Source organism: Pseudopipra pipra, chromosome 11, assembly GCF_036250125.1.
Source record: "Pseudopipra pipra isolate bDixPip1 chromosome 11, bDixPip1.hap1, whole genome shotgun sequence".
Lineage (NCBI taxonomy): Eukaryota > Metazoa > Chordata > Aves > Passeriformes > Pipridae > Pseudopipra > Pseudopipra pipra.
Genome location: NC_087559.1, coordinates 16,903,982 through 16,924,285, shown reverse-complemented (window position 1 = coordinate 16,924,285; position 20,304 = coordinate 16,903,982). Strand labels below are relative to the sequence as shown.

Below are 20,304 nucleotides of genomic sequence, written 5' to 3'. Positions count from 1 at the left end.
ACATAACAAAGCAAGTCAGATCTCACCAGGGACAATCTTGAGTAACTGATCCCGAATGGAAAAATGAACTCATGTATTTTAATGGGGTGACTTCAATAAAAAAAAAATAAATATCTCAAAACCAAAACAGAGCTCTAAACTCTTATGCCATTAATATCTCATAGGCTTCTCTTCAATGCTTCTCATTCATATGTATACTCTTGAGTATGTAAAAAGAGGGGTAACACACTTTCATGAGCTTAAATCTTGGAGGGGTTAGACAAGAGCTAAGGCAAAAAAGTCTATAAATCTAGTCTGAGCAGCAGCACTGCTTGTGCAGTGGTGGGAATGTTTATTTACAGGTTGCTGCCTGCAGCCAACCTAAAGAACAAGTGATCAGGGATTATAACTCACAGGACAAACTTGCATTTGATTTATCGAGAGAAGCTTTCCAAAGCTGGTCATAAAGTTTCCCTTCATCTGCTCCTGGATCATACACAGCCAAACACAGCTGCACCCAAGAATGCCTTTGCCATCCTGTCCAGAGGCTGGGATTCAGCTCCTAAACTTCCAAAGGCCCTACGTGCACAAGGGGCAGACACTCTCTGACCTGAACTGCAGGGGCAGGAGAGAGGAATAAAACAGAAAACACGGAACAGTTTACTAAAGGTTTGATCCATGACTCAACGCTTTGCACAGTCTGCCCAGGAAAGGCTGGCAACCTGAAACAGATGCAAAAATAGTGCCTTTTCTAATAATTCCACAGCCAATGAAACCCATGTAACAAATCCACTGAACTTCAGGTTGTTACCGCGGCACGTTGCGACACTTTGGAACTTCCCAGAACAAAGCTTTTGTCCACAGGACAGAGCCTTTTGCGCAAACCAGGAACAGCCACTGGTGTTACACAGCGAGGTCTGTGTACACACACACACAGCTGCACCACCACTGCTCCTCGGCAGCAACGGCACTGCCTCGAGCACCTACACATGGGTGCAGCCACACACAGACACAGCAAACTGCACGTGCAGGTGGTCGTGAAGTTGGACCAGCAAAAGCTTCAGCAAGAGAAAGCTGCAGCTGTGACCTCATCAAAGCAAAGAAAGAAGATAAACATGCAGTGTAGCTCTTCGGGGAAGAGGGTCTGGAGGACGCGGAGTCTGCGGATTCAATTTTCCCTGGGCTCTGATGACTCTGTGGTGGAGCAGGTGAAGTGAAACCTGACTGGGGTAACTCTAGCCAGAGAGAGGGAGATAGAAATAAACAATATTATTCCTGGAAAGAAGGGATAGTAGCTGTCCCTCTGACAAAGTGCACTCCAGTCCAGAGCCTATTAGCTGTGGATTCCTTTCCCTGCTCCACCTCCCAGTGTCAGGGCAACGGTCCCAGGCCTTGACGTCAAAGCTGCCTTTTGTTTGCTGCACAGACTTTCCCCTTGTGCAGGTTTAGCAGAAGGAGGCATGGGAGCAGGTGGGCAGAGCTCTGTTCTGACTAGATCTGCAAACTCAACACAAGGCTCCGAGGAAATCCCCTCCCCACGTTACTAATGTCAACCTTTCCAGTGAAAAAAACAATGAAATAGTTCAGTATGTCTAAATTGTTTTACGTCTGAAGTGCCCTCTTGCTCACCTTTCCTTCGATTTGTGCCCTGTGTTTTATCTGCTGGGGTTTTATCTTGCATTATTTAGACTGCAAGTGCTGCCAAGCAAGGACTCTTACTGTAAGTATAAGACAAGGCTGCAAGACTGCTTCTTCAACTATCAGATAGATTAGGAGAAAATCCTTGCAGAGATGAAGGATAAACTCACAGCGTTCCAGGATAGTACTCAGGGATATGAGAGGGGGAGGAAAGAATGAGCCCAGGCCCTATTACAAAATCCTCCCACCTCTCCGAACCTGGGACAGCCAGAGCCAAACTGGTTGTTTTATGAAGTGAGAGAGGAGCCTCTCCTCCACTAGTCATGGTGACCTGGGCGCACACAAGCCACTCCTTGTCCTTCTCATCCACCTCACTCTCTGGCCCCAAACACAAGCCACCCTATGGGAGTACAGGGGAAGAGGGACCTGCAGAAAACTCACTGTGTTCAGTCAGGCTTTTCCTGCTAGAGGCCCTTTAAGATCCAGTTACAGCAGCCACAGTAAGATTACACCACTCCTATATAAATTTTACACTCTGTTACAACCTATAGCTTTTCTGTTTAGAGGTCAACAAACAGAAGGCAAAAAGGAAAAGAGCAGTCACATAGTCTACCCAGAAATGGGCACAGGAATCACCTGCTATGGATTTCCAGGAGGAGATGCTCAGAGTTACAATCTGGCCACATTTGTAACCCCTCCTTTCAACAGCAATAAACCTGACACTGGCTGGGATATTTCACAACACAGCTCTCCTATTCCTCTGCCACTGAGCCTCTCCAGACCATCTCCCTCCACCTAAGGCAGAGGCCAAACCTCTAACTCCTGTCCTCCAAACACAGGTCTGCTGCAGCCTCCCCTTCTTCCCCTTTCTGAAAGCTGGGGAACCTTTGGCATCTTTCCTTTCCTTAAGACACTCTAAACAGTACTTGACTTTGTGATCCTTGAAGGAGTATTGATGATGGCTTTGTACACATGTAACTGAGTGGAAAAACTTGACAATTATCTCCTGGCTCAGGCATAGGGCCAGCACTGCTGGATGCAGCATTCCCAGGCTACTGGTAGCTAAAAAGATGAGTAGCAAATGCTCCTGCTAATGAAGAAAAAAAAAAAAACCAAGAAAAAAAGAAAAATAACAAGAAAAAAAGAAGGACAAAAGACCTTCCCATCATCTCTGGTATCAGAGCAACAAAACTGTGTTTCATCCCTTGTAAAATGTTGATTTGGGAGGGAGACTGCAAGCTGCCTTCATCTCAATGGAGCCTGGTCATGCCATGTCATCCTTCTGACCTGCACAGAAAGCCAGACTTCCCAAAGAACTCACCCACATCCAGTTCCCTGGGAAAACCTTTTCACTATCTAGTGTGAGTGAATCTTCATTCAACAAGACACTTCATGGGTAGGAGGAAGGAGTCCCCTGTGGAGCCTCATTGAACAGTCACACTTCCCTCCTTGGTCTCAGCCAAACTACAGGCACACAAATAAACACGGGAACCATGTCACATTTACTCTCTTTTCACCTCCTTCCAGTGTTTTCAGAGAAGTCATCCCACACAGCATGGACAGGCCTGTTCTCCACCAGCAGGGAGACACAAGCCAGCGGGTCGGGAGGGTGACACCACACCACTGACACACGGGTGGTATCAGGGGCAGACGTCAGGAAGTCCAGCAGCTGCTCCAGCCTGATCTGGAGCTCTGCAGGGCAGTGCTGCACCAAACCAGGCTCTGACTTTCTATCACCGTGTCCTGCAAACACACACTGCCCGGCAGGTCACGGCAGAGATAAGCAGGACCGCTTGGACCTCACACGGATCCTTTCTCTAATATAAAGGCCTGACAAAATTGAGCCCTGGGGATGACCAGCAACCTGAACTTAATTTGTGTCACACTCCAAAACTAGGCTGTGATGCAGAGAGAAAGAATATTTCCAGGAATTGAGGAGAGAGCTATTCCAGTAATTCAGCACTCCCCTCCCACTCCACTGAAGTAGGTAAGCAAATGGCACAAGGCTTATTCCAAGTGCTCTGAACCCAGGAGTCAGCTCTCAAGAAAACAATAGAACAAATGCTAATAGTAGGGGTGTCAGGGTGGAATGGCTGCATGGGACTGGTTATTGGCCTTTGGGCTTTTCATCCCTTACAGAGTCATATTTTCCAAGCTCTCCCTGTCACTACCAGGGCTGAGACTCTTCTTAAAAAAAAAGAAAAAGGAAAAGAAAAAAGAAATCATATCCTAGACTATCTCAACACGAAAAACACGAAGCCAGATGCTCGAAGAAAAACAGCAAGTATGCAGAGAGATGCTGGAGATTGAGAGGTGAGAGGTGGCACCAGCCCAAACTAGGAGCCAGCAGCAAGGCAAGCCCACCATGGTTTCTGAGAGAGTCTGGTTTTAGCAATTAGCTCCTGGGGCAGGATGAGTGCCACAGCAGCTCTGCCCACTCCCAGCTCCTACCCCTTCTCTCCATTCCAGACTCAGATGACGCAGGAACAAGCTGCCTGTCACAGGAGAGTGATCCCTTCGTGCTTTTAATTTGTAGATATATGATGGGGTGTTTCAGAGTTAAAAAATACAAACCAGCCATGTAGCTGAAAGTGCTCGGGTGGGTCCCAGCTGTCTGAGGGAACCAAACAAAAGCCTTGCCACCTCCTGAGCAGTGAGTGGTTCTCTGCTGAGCAGCACTGCCTTCCCACTCCAACTCAGAACAGACAAGGAGCACGGGGCAGGCACTACCATGGCCCAGAGGCCACCCTGACTTCCCCATCTCTGTCACATTATTTTGCTTGTGATGCTGGGGCAGAGACCTAAGGAAACAAAAGTCCTGGGAGGAAGTGAGTCAGGAAACCTGCACCGTGTGGCAGGGGAAGTGTGACTCAGAGCACTTGGGGCTCGCTGCTCCCTGGTGCCCTGGAGGAGGTGATAAGATTGTGTAATCCCCAAGATAACTTGCTGCACATCCTAATTCTGCTGATCCTCCCAGGGGAGGGGTGCTTCTGCTGAGTACTGTACATTAGCTGATTTCTTAGAATAAACTGTGGCAGCTCCCTGTGAGCTCATCGTGTGGGAGGGGGGATGCTGGGCTCCCTGCCTGTGCTCTCAGAAGAACCAGGAGCTGCAGAAGCACCAGACTTATCAAGAGCAAAGACCTGGCAAACCTTGCTTGCTCTGTTTTTGAGTTAAACTTGGCAAGTGTTTTATAAGAAAACAATATCAGAATCAGGTGTTCTTCAGGAACAAACTGTTCAAATTTGTGCAAACAAGCGTGGTTCTGCCCTCAGGAAAGAGTTATCTTCTTTCACAGACAGAGGGTAGGGACCCGAGTACTTGAAAGCCACAGAGAAACCAGCTATAAAGCAGAGGGAAGGATAATAAAGAGAATTCAAGAAAGAAGAGAAGGACAACTGTGGTGGCAATAGGAGGGGAGAAGGCAGCCTGTGTGCTCAGGACTGGTGAGGAGAAGTCAGGGAGAGAGAGAACATGAGATACCAGGAGGAAAGAGGCCAAGAGTGCAGGCCAGGCAAGGGAAGTGAGGAGGGCAGAGAGGATGGAGATAGGATCATAGAGAGAGTCACTTAGGAGTGATGAGGAAAGTACAGTGAAAACAAAATGCCCCTGGGATCAGGAGAGCAGAGAAACATTACACTGAGGGAAAGAGGCCTCCATCCCTTGTGAGTTCTCAGTACACACCAGAACCAGAGTTCATATTTCTGGATCTCTGTTCATCAAAGTGCCATTCCTTAAAAACAACCAGAGCCCTGAAGCAGGAGGGTGACACAAGATACAAAAAATCCCCCTATTCCATCCCCACAGGACTGTCCTTGTTTCCACGACTGCAGGCACAAGCAGTGCCAGCACTCACAAGCTCAGCCCTCTGCCTGTGCCAGAACAGCACCTGATGAAAAGGATCTAAGACACAAGTAGGCTTTTGGAAATTCTGCAGCACAAGCAAAGCTCACAGGCACCTTGGGGAGCTTGATGCCAGCTGACCTTCCAAACTCCAACCCTCTGCTTCCTGGAGACCCTAGCAAATTGTTTTTGCAAACAAACTAATGAACGTGAGTGAAAAGGAAGTGCTCACTGTTCCAGCAAGGACAGGGCTGAAATGGCACACAGTACACATGGGCTGTCACAGGCAGAAAAGGCCCTGTCCTGTCCCATCTCACAGTGTCAAAAATCCACCAAACAATCACAAACACAGCAAGAGTTAGGGAAATCCAGGCCTGGCCATGCAGAAAGCTCACTCTCAAGTATTGTTTCCAGCAGGGACCGTCCTGTGCTTCCCAGGGAGTGTCACACTCAGGACACGGGGCACACTCAGGGGCTGTGGCTGTGCAGCCTCTCTGTCCGTCTGCAGCACATCCAAACTGCACCTCAAGCACCATTTGAGAGTCCTCACTGTGCCCAGTGTGGCACTAAAAACTGCAAATTTGTTATGCTGTTCGTGTCAGGAGCCAGCAGTGATCAGACCAGCAGTTGCAGGGAGTGTTACCCCCAGGTGAGGGGGCAAAGCTGTTGGCTGAGACTCAGCAGACCTAAAGCCCATTTCCCTTTCTGCACAAACCTGTAGCTATGCTGAGACAAACCACTGTGCATCCTTGGGTTCCAGGTCCCTTTTCCCCCTTTTTTGCCTTGCTGGTATCAAATACAAGCTTCCTGGGCTTCAGCTTCTGAACAGTAACATTAGATACATCCTAGACTGCAAAATGCTGAATGGGTCTGTAACGGAAATAATAACGAGTACTTTAGGTTTCAAGCCTTATGTTTCTAGGTCAAATGTTCCTTTAGGCTTGTATGACCTAATATCCCAGGACCAGCAAGACTGGGAACAGCTGTGTAAAGGACCTGCACACAGGGGAGCAACCAACCCTACAACTGCTGGTAACAAAAAAAGTATCATTTTTATCACAAAATTCAAATCGAAGGAAGTTCTTATTCTTCACCCATGAAAACCCAAAGCTGCTGGAAAACAAATTTGTTGGAAATTTGTGATTGTTATCATGGGTTCAGTGAGATCCTGCACTGCAGTTCTTTATTTCACTGTGAGCAGACTGTTACTCAGAAATAGGATGACTGTATTTTACTCCTGCAGGTGGGATCTGCAAGGCCACAGTTCAAGGACCAAAAGCATCCGTATCATGCTCTGTAAGTGTGTGTTAGTTATTCTGCCCCCTGCAAGCCCTCACCCACCTTGTGGGCACAGCACAGGGATGGAGCTGCGTGCAGCTGAGCAGATACTCTCAGATTTCTGTTTAAATGATGTTTTGCAAGCCTGACTCAGCTGCTGACACCTCCTCACCACACAGGATGCCTGCACTCTTTCGCAGCTCTGTTTTTCCCTTTGAATCTGTGCTAAAAGGAAAGCATCAGGTGGAAGATATTTTTCTAGTTAATGTTTTTTGAGATGCTGCCTGGCCTAGATCAATTCCAAGAACTGAGGCAGCCAAACAAAGAAACTTTTATTCAGGCTGATCAGCAGCATGAGCATCACTGCTCTGGCAACTTCCCACGCTGTAACAAGAATTAGCACGAGCCAAAACAAGACCACACGCAAGAGAAGGGCTGAGCAATGCACTCAGGAGCTGCCAGTGACAGCACCCCCAGCCCCTCTGAGCACACCCAAGGCAGGGGCAGCCTCCAGCACCAAGCCTGTTACACTTCCCTGGAATCCTCATTCCGGTAGAAAACCCTCCCCAGCACTGTTTTTCCAGGCAGCCGACCAAGCCTGAGCACCTGCCCATGGGGGGAAGGCTGGAGATGGGGCTGTTCCCTCAGCTCCCTCCCACGAGGCCGTGCCCTCGGACAGGGCTCACACCCCACAGCCTCTTCCCTGCCCTGCAATTCTACGGGCTGCTGACTCTGAGGCCTGAAACTTGGAGAGCAGTAAATCCCCTTAGGGGACAGGGTGGGACAAGGCAGAGTCCTGTAGGATCCAAATGCTTCAGACCCTCTTCCTTCACCCCCCACAGAAAAAAAAAACAAAAAACATCAGCTACTTCCATGAACTCTGCACAGGCACAAAAATCATCTCAAAAAGTCGTCTCATCACATGAAGTGCCAGCTTAGAAAGAGTGGTTTTGGCATTCCAGGTTACCCCAAGCCCTTCTTCTCTCCTTTGTGTGCACTGTGACAGGTGCCCATGCTGGCATCCATGGAGAGTTTGTTTTCTTTCCCAGATTACTGCCATGAGGAGCTGACATCAGGGGCTGGCCCTCATCAGAGCTTGACTGAAAAAGTAGTGTCAACAATGACCTGTGTCAGTTGAGAACTCCAAGCCAATTTTAAGCACAGAGGGAAAGAGGAATTCTCTTTCTTTCCTGAATAAAGAAAGCCAAAAAACATTGAAAGAGGAAAAACCTTTGGACTTGTCTTCGAATAACTGCATCCATGGAAATAGCAATAGACATGCCTTCCTCTGCTGTGTTCTGCTCACTATAAGCTGTTTCCTGATCTTATCAGATTCATCACAGCCATCAGGCTCAGCTAAATTTGGCACTGGAGCTATGGCTGTGACAGTCACAGCTGGGGAGTAACAAGCTTTGAGCCAGTCTGAGTAAAGAAGCAAATGAGCCAGTATCTTTCCAGTAGTCCAGTAATAGTTTGTTGCCAGAGATCTCTTGCCTGGGGACCCCACAAGCATTAATAAACCCTCACAATCCCCACCTGAACCCCACAGCATCAGTATATCCTACACTACACTGGAAAACTGAGGCACTGGACAACAGTGCTTAACTCCCATCATGCAGCAAGAAACGGAATCCAAATTACAAGGTTATAAACTACAAACTCATCCTCCCAGCAATTTCATTTAACTGACTGGAATTTACCCTATGGCATGAGTAGAGTCTTTATATGGCTCTGAAAGCACATAAACATTCTGTGCATCAGTGCACAGCATCACACTGTCATTGCCCTCTCAAGGTTTATTTTAACTAGGGCAATTCTGGGGGAGTCTGTGGCTGAGAAGTTCTTTGCACCACAAAAGGCACTTCCCTCCCCGAGGAAGGGAGGACACTGGCACAGCCTGGCTGAACAGCTGCTCTGCTCCTACATGATGGGCAAGGAAAACCAGAAAAGGGGATCCCAGCAGAAACCTCGACAGCCCGAGTCACAGCAGGGACACTTTTGCTGCTGATGTGACATGGCATTTCAGAGTGGCTTCCAGACAGGGCCCCTTTCTAAAAAGGGACATTTTGTCACCTCCAAAGCCTCTCTCAGTGCAGTGAGGGTTAATCCAGGCTAGTGAACAAGCAGGATCAAGATCAGCTCATCTTTTCCATTCAAGCAGAGACTGCTACAGAAAATGCTGGTTGCTCGATGTCTCAGTGACTTCCAGGAACAGTGAGCTAAACTCAGCTGCTCTTCCCAGCACCAGCTGAGGGGGCGGCAGGGGATGGAACACAGCCCTATTCTTGGAAGGCAGGAAAAAATAAGGCTCTGGCAGAGCTATGCAAACTCTCCTCTCGCCCTCCTCCTCTCCCCAAAAGATTCTTTTCAGCATCTCTTAATTCCTCAAAGTACAGCTGGGTTGGTTTTTCCTTTTATCATCTAACAAACATAAGAGCAATGCAAGAAAACTGCAGGCAATTCTAAGGCAGAGAGGTTAAGTTAATCAAATAAATAATGATAAGCTCATGTCCGTGAGCTCCCACGTGCCCCATGATCTTGCTCAGTTTAGTGCATGACCTACTGTACTTCTTAACATTTTCCTGTTAGATAAACACAAAGCTATAGAGCCATTCAGCTCATGAAAACTATTTTTGGCTGCTTTATCTTCAAGCAATATGAATTCCAAGGGATGATTGGATATTTGGACTTCTCCCAGCCTGGCTGACTGGGGGGGGGGGGCAGACAGTAACCTCATTGCTATTCTCCTGTGGAAACAAACATCTTCTAGAGATGACAAGTATCTGGCTTGTAGGTACAGCACTCGAATGAGATTCAGGGAAATGGAGCAGTCCCCAGCTGTGAGGAATGTGAGGACAGCCTTGAGGCACACCAAAGAGGAAAACAGGAACCAGAATGAGTTTGTTTCAGGGTTCCCCACAAGCTGCCCTTGAAATACAAGGCAGCAGCACTGAGCTGTGAACAGAAGGAGAAATCCTGCTGCAAGGCTTGCAGGCAGCAGTGCAGATGGATGAGGATTTGCAGCAGCTTTCATACAGACTCGAGCCTGGCCCTGAAAATAAAGGAAATAAAAGGCCCCTGTGCTGGCAGGTGTGACACCCGTGTACCTGCCTGCAGGCACCCAGCAGAGCAGCTCCCTTGTCCAGCAGGGCTGGAATGAATGGTCCTGGGAGCAGCTCAGGAGCAGCTGGTCATCCCGGGACAGGGCTCTGGCACTGCAGGAGGAGCAGTTCCCACAGAGACACAGCAGGGGCTCTGTCAGGGCTGATAAGGGTCTGTCTCCAGCCCAATCGCTCTGTCACCTAATGCAAGTGCTCCACGCTCTGGTTTTGTGTTGTTGGGCATTTCCTTCAGCTGCTGGACAGAAGGAAAATGCAAATCTGCCTGGTTCCACAGGAGCTGAAGGTCCCTGCCGTGCCAAGGCCACACATCCATGGCTGGGAGACAAGAGGACTCTATCACTGTCTTTCATGGATTTTAGGGATGTTAAAACCTCCCACCCAGGAAATAGCACAGAAAGCAATGTAGAGTCAGCAGCAAACCACAAGACCAGTTTACAGGTTGTTGAACATTTTGCCCTTGCTGATTTCCAGGTTCTCAGGCACCAGCTAAGAGACTGAAGCACTCTGCTGTCCTGCTGGGAATTCTGAACTCCACAGCATGATGCACCATTTATTTCTGTTCCCTTCAATTAGGAACAGGAAGCTCAGAGCTGGGCACTGGGCTCATTTTTAGCTGTGCCAATCTGATGACCCAGCTCCTTGCCTATAAATCAATGTAGATGTGCTCATTTACACTCTGTGAGAAATTGGTTCATTAGCTAGAATTAAACAGAGGCCCAAGCCACACCATTTAAACTTGAACAGTGCTCTTGAACACCCTGTTCTGTCCTGGATCTGGGATTTGCTTCGTGCCCTCCTATATTTAGCATACAGTAATGTAATTGAGGCAATAAAATAAGGCCCACAAATAGACTGGTTTCTCAGTACTTAATCAAGGACCTTTTCCTAGAACTGCAGAGGGCTGAAATTAAAAGAAAGGAATGTGTGGTAATCAGCCCCATGGAGGCAGGAGGAAACCACCATGAATTTAAACTCCAAACACACACTGGCCAGCTGAATGTCCCCTTGTTTGAATTAAATGTGGCTTTACAGTGACCCAGGCCAGGGTCACATGGCATGAAACACTTGAGAATGCACAGCCCACGTACAGGGAATTGCTGAGCAGATACAACTCATGGTCTGGAAGTCACTGTACAATAAGAACGTCCTCAGACCCCATATCCATAAAGGATGAAGGAAATGGCAGCTCTGAGGCACCTCTGCAATAATGCTCATCTGCTTCTGTCAGCTTGTGAACAGCAAAAGGCACAGAAAGAAGGGACTGAAAGATAAATCCAATGTGCAAACTGCAAAATGCATAAAGCAGGCAGCATCACACTGCAGCAGGAAAGGAGGCAGGGACCTGCAGCACTGCTTGTTCAGGCTCACTAATAATAGGTCTTAGAAGATAAACTAGAAGACTTCATTTTCTTCTTAATAATCTAATTTGTATTGGTGGGCTGAATAGGAGAACTATGTTTTAAAAAAAAAATTCTTTCTGTTACAAGTTTTCACATCACCATTAGGAAAATCTCCTCTTTGCATTCAACCTAACAACTGCCAGAATAAGACAAAGAAAATATTCTGTAAGCAGAAACACAGTCAGACATTTAAGAAGTGCTGAAATGCTTCAGTAACTGCAAAGTTTGTTTTGTCTGGAGCTTCATTTTAATGTATTTCTGCAGTATCAGCACAACAAGCCTCCAAGTGCCAGTTGGGACATGCAAAGACATTGATGCAGAGCTAAGACCTGAAAAGGTCTTTTAAAACAGATTTCAGAGCTGTATTTTCCAGCTTTGGCAATACGCTTGGGGAGGACAGTTGTACCTCCCCATCTCTTCTGCTCACAACCTGCAGCTGTTCTGCAAACAGATGGAACGGCCTGTCTTGCTCAGTGTGCCCCTGGAAACATCCTCCAAACAGCTTCTGCCAAAGAAGTTTTAGGATTGAAGTTACTTCCCACATGTAAAGCTGCTGACTTCTCTTGGAAAACTGTTCCTGCATAACATGGGATCTGTACTGGATCAGACAGACGAAAGATTAAGATTACTCCTGCACTGGTTTCATACACTGCATTGCCAGCCCAGAGCAAGGAAAGTGAGAAAAGGAGAGAAAGAGAATAGGGGAATGAGACAACAGCAGTATAAATTTAAATCAACTCTTGGGTCTTTGATTCACCACGAGGATTCACCAGAACAGATGAGAAGGAGGGCCCAGCTCACTCCCTTCCCTGCCATCACCCTGCAGAGGAAAAGCAGCGCTGGGCTCTAAAGCTGCATCTAAAAATCCCTCACTGAAAGCTCCAGATACTGAGAACTGATTATGTAAAGCTGCAGCAGGGAAAACATTCCTTGTACGATGCTGAGCTTTTTCAATACAGGTCTACAAAACAGCATAGCATAGTTAAGCCTCCATAAATATTAATAATTCCATTTGTAATTCCATTTCTAGTTCCTTCTGCTCATCCAATAATTAATATTGCTTCCACATCACCATTACAGATAACAGCTTGATAGTAGGAACAAAAGATTAGGCCGAGTATCTCATTTGTAATGAATGGAGATGAATAATATCAGGTGCAAATTGCAAAGGGCCACAGTGCAGACACTGACTCCCCAGTCTCCAAGCTAACTCAACACACAAAGCCCTCTCTCTGATATTCACAGGTACTGGCATTTCCTAGAAAGACACTAAGAAGAAACAATTTACCCTTAAATTATGAAACACTCACTGGAGATCTAAGTACATCTGAAAAATACATGTCAAATGGAATTCACGGAAATGCACTCCAGTGTTTTAAGAAAGACCAAGTTACCTTTCTAGCATGGCAACATTAAGGAAATAGAGGTGGAATTAACACCTCTGCCATTGTGGTGAACTCATTCACAATGAGGAGAGCAGAGCTGTAACACAGGGTGTATGAGAAGCTGTGAGGCAAAGCTGATGGGCAGGTGGGGGACTGGGCAGACATATATATATATATATAAAATAAATAATCACACAGTTCAGAGCAGAATCAGCACGTGAACTAGTGTAATGCTTCACCCTCAGCCTTGCCTCCTTTTCCTCCCCAAGACCTGCTGTTCCTTTGGTCAGGCTTCCCCTCCCCGTTGCACACTTTGCAGCACAGAGCTCAGTGTCCCTCAGGCACATCTATGTTGTACCTTCCAAGAGCTTCCTTGGGCAGCATCTCACACTTTGATGCTCCAATATTTTATGCAGGAGCAGTCTGGGCTTCCAGATCTCACCCAGGCCTTGAGCCCAGAGCAGACAAGCCTAGTAGTGCTCCAATGGAGAGAGCACACAGAACAACCTCCCTCCCTTAGAAATCCTGTTCTGGAGCACTTGCAAAGGTGGAAAAATTCCCTCAGCTCACAGGCACGTTCCCTACAGAGCATCCAAGCCCTGCAGCTGGACAGGCTCATGGCAAGCACAAAAGCTCACCTGTGAGCAGTCCTTTTCCTCAGCGGGGAGGCTCAAAGCTCTAAAGACTCTGTGCTCCCTTCCTTGTCCAGCAGAAGGGGAATTACTGTTTCATCATCTGCATCATCATTCAGAACATTTCCAAAGGAAATTAATTCCTAAGTAGGCAGGAGCTTAACTCCCCAGTGGACAGAATATCCAAGAATAAGCAGGATGCTACCACCCCCACTGACAGAGAATCCCAAATCAATATTGCTTTGTGGGATGGGGGCTTTGAATCTCAGCCAGCCCACTTCCCTCTCAAGTCAGCAGCACTCTGGGGCCTTTTTTGATCCAGAGCCTTTTCTTTTTTATTTGATTCAATGCCTCCAAACAACCTGCTCTTAAAGAAGCTGAGGTGTCATTCTGTCCTGTAAGAGCCACGAGAGGCCTTAAATCCAGAAAAGGGATCATCTCCCTCAGGGCTTGTCCCTAAGCCCCCAGCGAGAGGGGGAGACAGGAAGAAGTCCTTCACTCTAAACTGCCCACGATTGTTCTGCTTGGCTAATCCAGTTTCCCCTTTGGCACACTGAAACCCCAGCCAAAAAGCCAGTGTCCTGGATTTCCCCAGTGCTAAAAACTGCCACATGCACTGTCTCTCCTCTCAGCACCTCCACTGGGGTCTTATCTGAACATGTACTTTCTAAAAGGCTTATTACTACTTAGTATTTTTATAATACTTTTTTTCCTGGTGCCTAATAATTGAGAAATGAATTCATTATCCTCCTGTGAGCCTAGTGCATTATTCTGCTGTCATCCAAATATAGATCAGAAATACTTACTAAATGCTTCTACTTATTTTCATCTTCATTGACAATTGCACCATTTCCATTTCAAAGAGGTCTTACACAATTCCCTTTCAGTTTCAAGCAGAATGTTTAAATTCTTTAGCGTCCTTGAAGAGATAGCAGCCAAGGATAATTTCACATTTTCCTTTTCATTTCCAGTTTTCTGCACTTCATTTCTAATTTATATTAACTGTGCCCTGCTCTGCCTCCCCTTCCACATTGCTTTCACTTTTTTTGTTCCTAATGCTGTCTTCACCACTGAACAATGATCAGCTATATGAAGATAACTATTTCCTGAAGGCAAAATCACTCCTCTTTGCACTGTTCTTAAAGAATACCTAATTCTAATAAGTGTTTTCTTATAAAACACTCGCCAAGTTTAACTCAAAAAGTCTTTTAACTTTGGGTAAATTATATGTTACAGTATTATCTGGCAAAGTCTTCTTTTTATTTAGATTTACCTTTAACAAGGTCACAGTCATGCAGCTTCCAATCCAGCTCTGAAACCCTCTGCTCCCAGATGTGCTGGGTCTGATAAAACACTATTCAGTGATTTCTTGGAAGTCCACATGGCACATCAATCTTTCCACCCTGAGAAGCTTCACCTGCTGATTTGTGTAACCATCACACACTTATCTTTGGATGCAGAGTCCTGGACTCCAGCAGTCCAGTTGTCACTGAGTCAATGTGGCAGCAGGGCCTAACAAGCATCTCCACCCCAGCACCCAGTGAGAATATTTCTGCAATCCTTGGCATGCAGAGCACCCTGCTGCTGCTTTTACTGTGCTGGGCTTAGAGCTAGAACTCAAAAATGTGCTCCCAAAATGGATGTGAAGGAAAGGAAGGAAAACATCATGGATGGAAAATAGCAGAGAGGGACAAAGCAAGAGCCTGAATTCTGCACAGTGCTGCTGCTGATGCAGGCTGGCAGCTGGGGATTGAGACCCCACTGCCCTGGGGGGACTCCAGCAAGAACAAATGCAAAGAGATCCCCAGTGAAAGGAGTAGAACTATCTTACTGGATCTCTCATCTGGGGCAACAGCCTCCTAGGTAGAGCCTAGAGGAGAAAATAAGAATGGAAAAAGACCACATGAACAACAGCATTTCCTAAAAAGCTCTGAACTTCCAGGACCATGGATATCTCATGCCACCCAACACGAAACTATTGCTCTCAGCATCTGATGAAGTGTTGGGTCAAACTGGTTCCTCCTGGCACCATCACTGAACCATCCTGTGCAAAGACAAACCCTCTCAGTCCCAACTGCACCAGATACCTCCAGCAGGCTGATGTCAGGGTCACCAAGGATTAGAAAAGCACATGATGGGAGGAAGCAAATTACACCAGAGGCACATGAAGGGGGCATGAAACAGCCCCTTCCCAGCAGCTGCTGTCTCATGATCTGCCCTTGACTCCAGCACTGCTGACGGCTGTCCCCAACACTTAGGTTGCTGCTGCCTGTGCACTTAGAGCAACACAAATTTGGGAGCCCCTGGCACAGGTTACAACCACAGGCAGAATTCCTCTTTGATACCACTTAAGCCAGAATGAGTTCTGAGAAACTGCTGCCACATGTTCCCTCCCTGACGCAGGGCTGAGCGAGCAGCTCTGACTGGTGCTGGCTGCAGTTCCCGAGACTGCAGTGCCTGGTCCCACACTCAGCACTTCGCAGAGGAGAGACCAGAGCTGGGCAGCTGTGAAGACAGCCACATGTTCTTCCAGGTACAAATGAACAGGAGCAGTAGCACTCAGGGCTGTCCCTGTCTATTGGAAACTTTCACCCACACGCCAAAAACTCCGTGAGGAACGAGTAGGTCACTTGGGTCTCACTTGGCCTCTCCTGTCTGAGACAAGTCTGGCCCAAAGCCTTAAAAAACACAAACCCCCCTCACCTCTGAGACTCTGATGATAGCCTGGCTTAAGCAAGAAGCCTCCAGTGAGGTCAGGTTGGGTGTCCTGACACCTTACCTGTGGTATGTCCTTCCTTGCAGTGCTGTCACTCCATAGGGAGTGACCAGTCACCACTGGTCAGATTCACCACAAAATCACAAGGCACCTTCCCTTCCCCTCACCAGCCATGGCTTAGTTGTAGACCACAGAGGTCTCCAGGAGTGACTGACTATTGACAGTGATCAGGGGATTCTGTGCTGTCACCCGGAGGAAAAATAAAGAGGCTTCATGGATAAATTTTTCCACACCCTGACCCCCCATCCAGGAGACAGGCAACTACATTCCATGCTCTGTTAGGTTCCCTTTCCTGCAGAGGGAACTCTGAGGAGGAGGGGGTGTGAGAATGCTTGGCATAATGGGAAACCTTGTCCTCCTTTCTGGAACCTGTCTTGTTCTCTTCTGACTAACCAGGTCTGAGAACTTTAGGATGTGCTGCATAATCTCCTACTTACCCAAGCTTTCAGGAAGGAGTCAGGAAAGAAAAAGCCATTTATGAGAAAAGACTGGGTTTGTGGGAGCTTGTTGAGCCACAGTGTGTAGTCTTTAGGGTATGTGACTATTTACTTCTGCTCTAGCTGTACTTTTGTCTTTCAGCAATGACAGCTACAGTTCTTTTATTTTTTCCATTTACAATTACTCACCATTAACTGAAATAAGTTTTAACCTGAAATGTTAACTGAATACCAAGAGGAGGAAGATACTTTGAGCAGCAGCCACTAACCAATCCTGAGAAGTCAGGTTAAAGCCAAAAGGCCCCTTTCTTCAGCTTGTCACACTTTGCTCCCCCTGTTCACATGGAGCTCTGCAGACCTGGGAGCTGCAGCTGCTTCCAACAGTTCTTCTCATGAACCTCTGTTATGAGGTATTTACATCACTGTTTACCAGATAGGCAATGGTATTGCAGCTTAAATATATCAACTCCACCCTCAAATGAACATTATTATCATTTCATGTTTTACCTATACACATACACACAGAATTTGTTAAAAATTAAGAGCTGTTTGAGAAACTGAGACAGGAAATGGGTATATTAAATGCAAAGTGATTTTTTTTTTTTCAGCCAAAAAACGCCCCCAGACAATCACACAGAAGTGCTCTTAAATTTTTTTGTTTAAAAGCAATCAGCTTTCAGCTGGATTGGCTTTTACCACTTTCTGCAAACTCCTGGCCCCCCAGCCAGCCACTCCCAACCAACAACTGCTGGTATTCTAATAGAGCACCAATATCTTGTGGGTATTGTCTTGAATTTTCTTGTGCTCAGAGATAGTGCTTTGGAAGGAATGCCTGTGTCTTATCCAAGTATCTTTACTTCACTGTCACACTGACAGGAAAAATCTCTGAGGGAAGGGAATTCACTAAAGCCATTAGAAAACACAGACACAGAACAAAGAAGAGGCAAGAGCCAGAGACAACTCCTCTGGCACACAGCACAGGGGAAGGGAGAGCCTTGGGCATTCTCCCTCTTTCCTTGTGTGACATTCCTTTATTTTTAAGGCACTCCTAGGAGTTTCCTTCCAGCAAGCCCCAGCTCAGAGGGCAGAATGCAGGGCAGGAGCCATGCACCCACCAGACATCACATCTGAAACAGTCTCAGCCATTTCCAGTTGCCAGAGCTCACCCCAATCACTGTGTCTCATTTAGTTGCTACCCAAAGGTATCTTGGGCCTGCTGGGCTCATCAGGATAGAAAAGGCATAAAACAATGACATTCTGTGTCCCAGCACTGCTGGTTTTACACTGTTACCACAGGGCACAAAGCAGGACACGGAGCATATAACACTGTGAGCAGGAGAGTGACTTACCCTGGGGGAAATTCCCAGCTGACAAAGGATTCTGCCCAGGCTTGTGCACCACTTTGGCTCCGTTCACGCCGCTGAAACTGGTTTAAAGAAAGCAAAAAATAGGTAATTTCACTCTCTGAGAATATCTTCTCCCAGGAAAAACCAATTTTCTAAACAACACATCAGGCTTTTTTTTTTTTTAAACTAATTTAGCACAAGACTAGCACAAGCCCTTGCTGCCTATTGACCCAGCTAAATGCAGACAGCTACTGAAATTCCTAGAACAGCAGCTTCTTCGAGGCCCAGTGCTGACAGAAAGACCCCTTCCACCTGATTTGACCCACACATTTGTCAGTGCCCAGATTGCTCTGCTGGAGGATCCAGCATTTCTTAGGTTTGTGGGCTCATATCCTATGACTCTACTGAGTTTATTCTGTAGTCCCTTCAAGGATCAGAGGCAGAGCTTGATTTACCTGGCCTGTTAGTCAACTAGCCCATTTTCAGCAGCCCCTTGTTTTCTGCACTTTCTAGAGATCATAAACTCCCCTGGACTGGGAGGAAGGCAGGGACACTGCAATTTGCTGTGTGATGTGGACAATGGCTCCTGCCCCAGTTTGAAACCCAGAACACTCTTTTCCTGCTTTTTTCTCAAAGTGAAAAGAATGAAACACTCGTTCCTGGGATGAGGCAGCAGCTCCTGACCTTGCAGGAACTCTGTAGGAACCAGGACTCGTTGCCACCTCAAAGGTGAGAACCTGCTGCTGTGCTGTGCAGAAGGAGCTGTAAAGCTTCTGGAACCACACTCCCACTTTCCCTTCCCCTTCATTCTATCCTAAGAGGATTCCTAAGGGGCAGAGTTTCATTGCTGTGCTTCAGACATCAGCACCCCTGAAGGTGCAGCAGCCTGGGGCACAGAGGCACTTTCCTGGGAAACCAATGTGATGTGAAGTCCTCCTGGTTTTACATCTTGGCACCTCTTTGGAGTAACAAAACACAAACACCATCAATCCACCTGAGCACTACCTATATCTGTGGGAGTGATGCTCAGTCAGAGCACAGGATGGATTCTACCCATGTTGGTGGGCTCACAGTGTTTAATCTGAACTGAGACATGAAATAAGCAGCTCACAGGTCCTTGTTTTATCAACACATGTCTGAGAAATGATGTGAAGCCTGGGACTGCCCTTCTAAACAGAACCTGTTCCTCTGCTACACCCCAGTGACACTGTTCAAAGAGAAAAAATGGCTGTTCATGGTGTCATTCCATGGCTACCCAAGGGAAGTTGGTCACTTTGTCATGCAATCCTGGGAAACGTTTACTTTCTCCTACAGATTCTTTTCCTTTCCCAAAGCTTTTGGCAGAGCCCATTTTCATGCTGTAAACTGGATCATTGTGTACCTTGTGTAATTTTTGTTACAGAAAAGCTGCACTGAGCACATTATTATTTTACACATTATCCTTTCTCTTCTGTACCTTTTGTCGGCTCACAAAGAATAAAGAGTTGATCTCAGCTATCATATAACCACAAATGCCTGCTGCAAGTCTGAACCAGGCAGAGGTACAGATATTACATACAGATAAGCAGAGCTCTCAGTAATCTAAGCTGCAATAATCACCTTACAGTTAAGTGTATTGCATAATGGGCTGTTCAGACCATAAATTAGCAATAATATGGAATCATTTCAAGTAAAAAAAAAAATCAGAACTTTGCCTTAAAGAATGACCTTTTTAATCAAATCCAAAGCTTTCAATTCCATGAAAAATAATTTTCTGTCCCAGCATTTTTAAGGACTATGGTAATTTTTCCATTTCTTGTCCAGATCTACAAAAAATCCTTTCTTTTTTACACATATTAAACCCCAAATATTTCAGTTTTCACAGGCTATCAGGTTCGGTCTGACTCTTCTTTCTGAAGAGAAAAGCCTCATCTTATTTACCACCAAATTTATGTCTCACCATATTTAACCCTCATCTTTCAGGCACACAAGTAAGGCTGGATTTGTTTCCTTTTAATACACACAAAACTGTGAGACAAGCCAAAAATGACCTTGTGCAGATACAGTTCTCTTGGGAAGCCAATGCTTTCACCTATGCTCAGGTTAACAGAGAGAGGAAAGGGAATATATTCACTAGGAAAGGGAATATATTCACTTTTCAGAGAACTCTACAACGATGAAAATTAATCTCAAGCACAATTCTCCACTTCTTCCTGCCCCCATCAGAAAGCAGTGCCTTTGGAATAAATCAACACCAGGTCAATACAGCAGCACTTTGCCAGCACACTGCTGCAGCCTCAGCCCCACCACTGTGCTGGGCAAATCTGAGCCACACCACAGTGCCTCTCCACTACTCCTTCAGTGAGGAAAGGTCAAACAGATGAAAAATTAATCAATACCTCCTCTGAGACACATTTAGTCTGCCAGAGAGATGTAAAGGAGCACTGCTGCAAACCAGAGCTGTGCCCAAGCTGCTCCACACACTCTCT

The 20,304-nt window shown here is 46.5% G+C and overlaps 1 protein-coding gene across 2 annotated transcripts in view; it reads right to left on the bottom strand.

Annotated features, from left to right (window-relative positions):
• The window catches only part of MAPKAPK3 (MAPK activated protein kinase 3), a 125,454-nt gene that overhangs the window by 90,038 nt on the left and 15,112 nt on the right, over window positions 1-20,304 (bottom strand). For both annotated transcript variants that reach the window (XM_064667864.1, XM_064667865.1), the window contains exon 2: window positions 17,840-17,916. In XM_064667864.1, coding sequence (XP_064523934.1) covers window positions 17,840-17,916 — 77 coding nt within the window. The remainder of the gene's footprint in view (window positions 1-17,839; window positions 17,917-20,304) is intronic.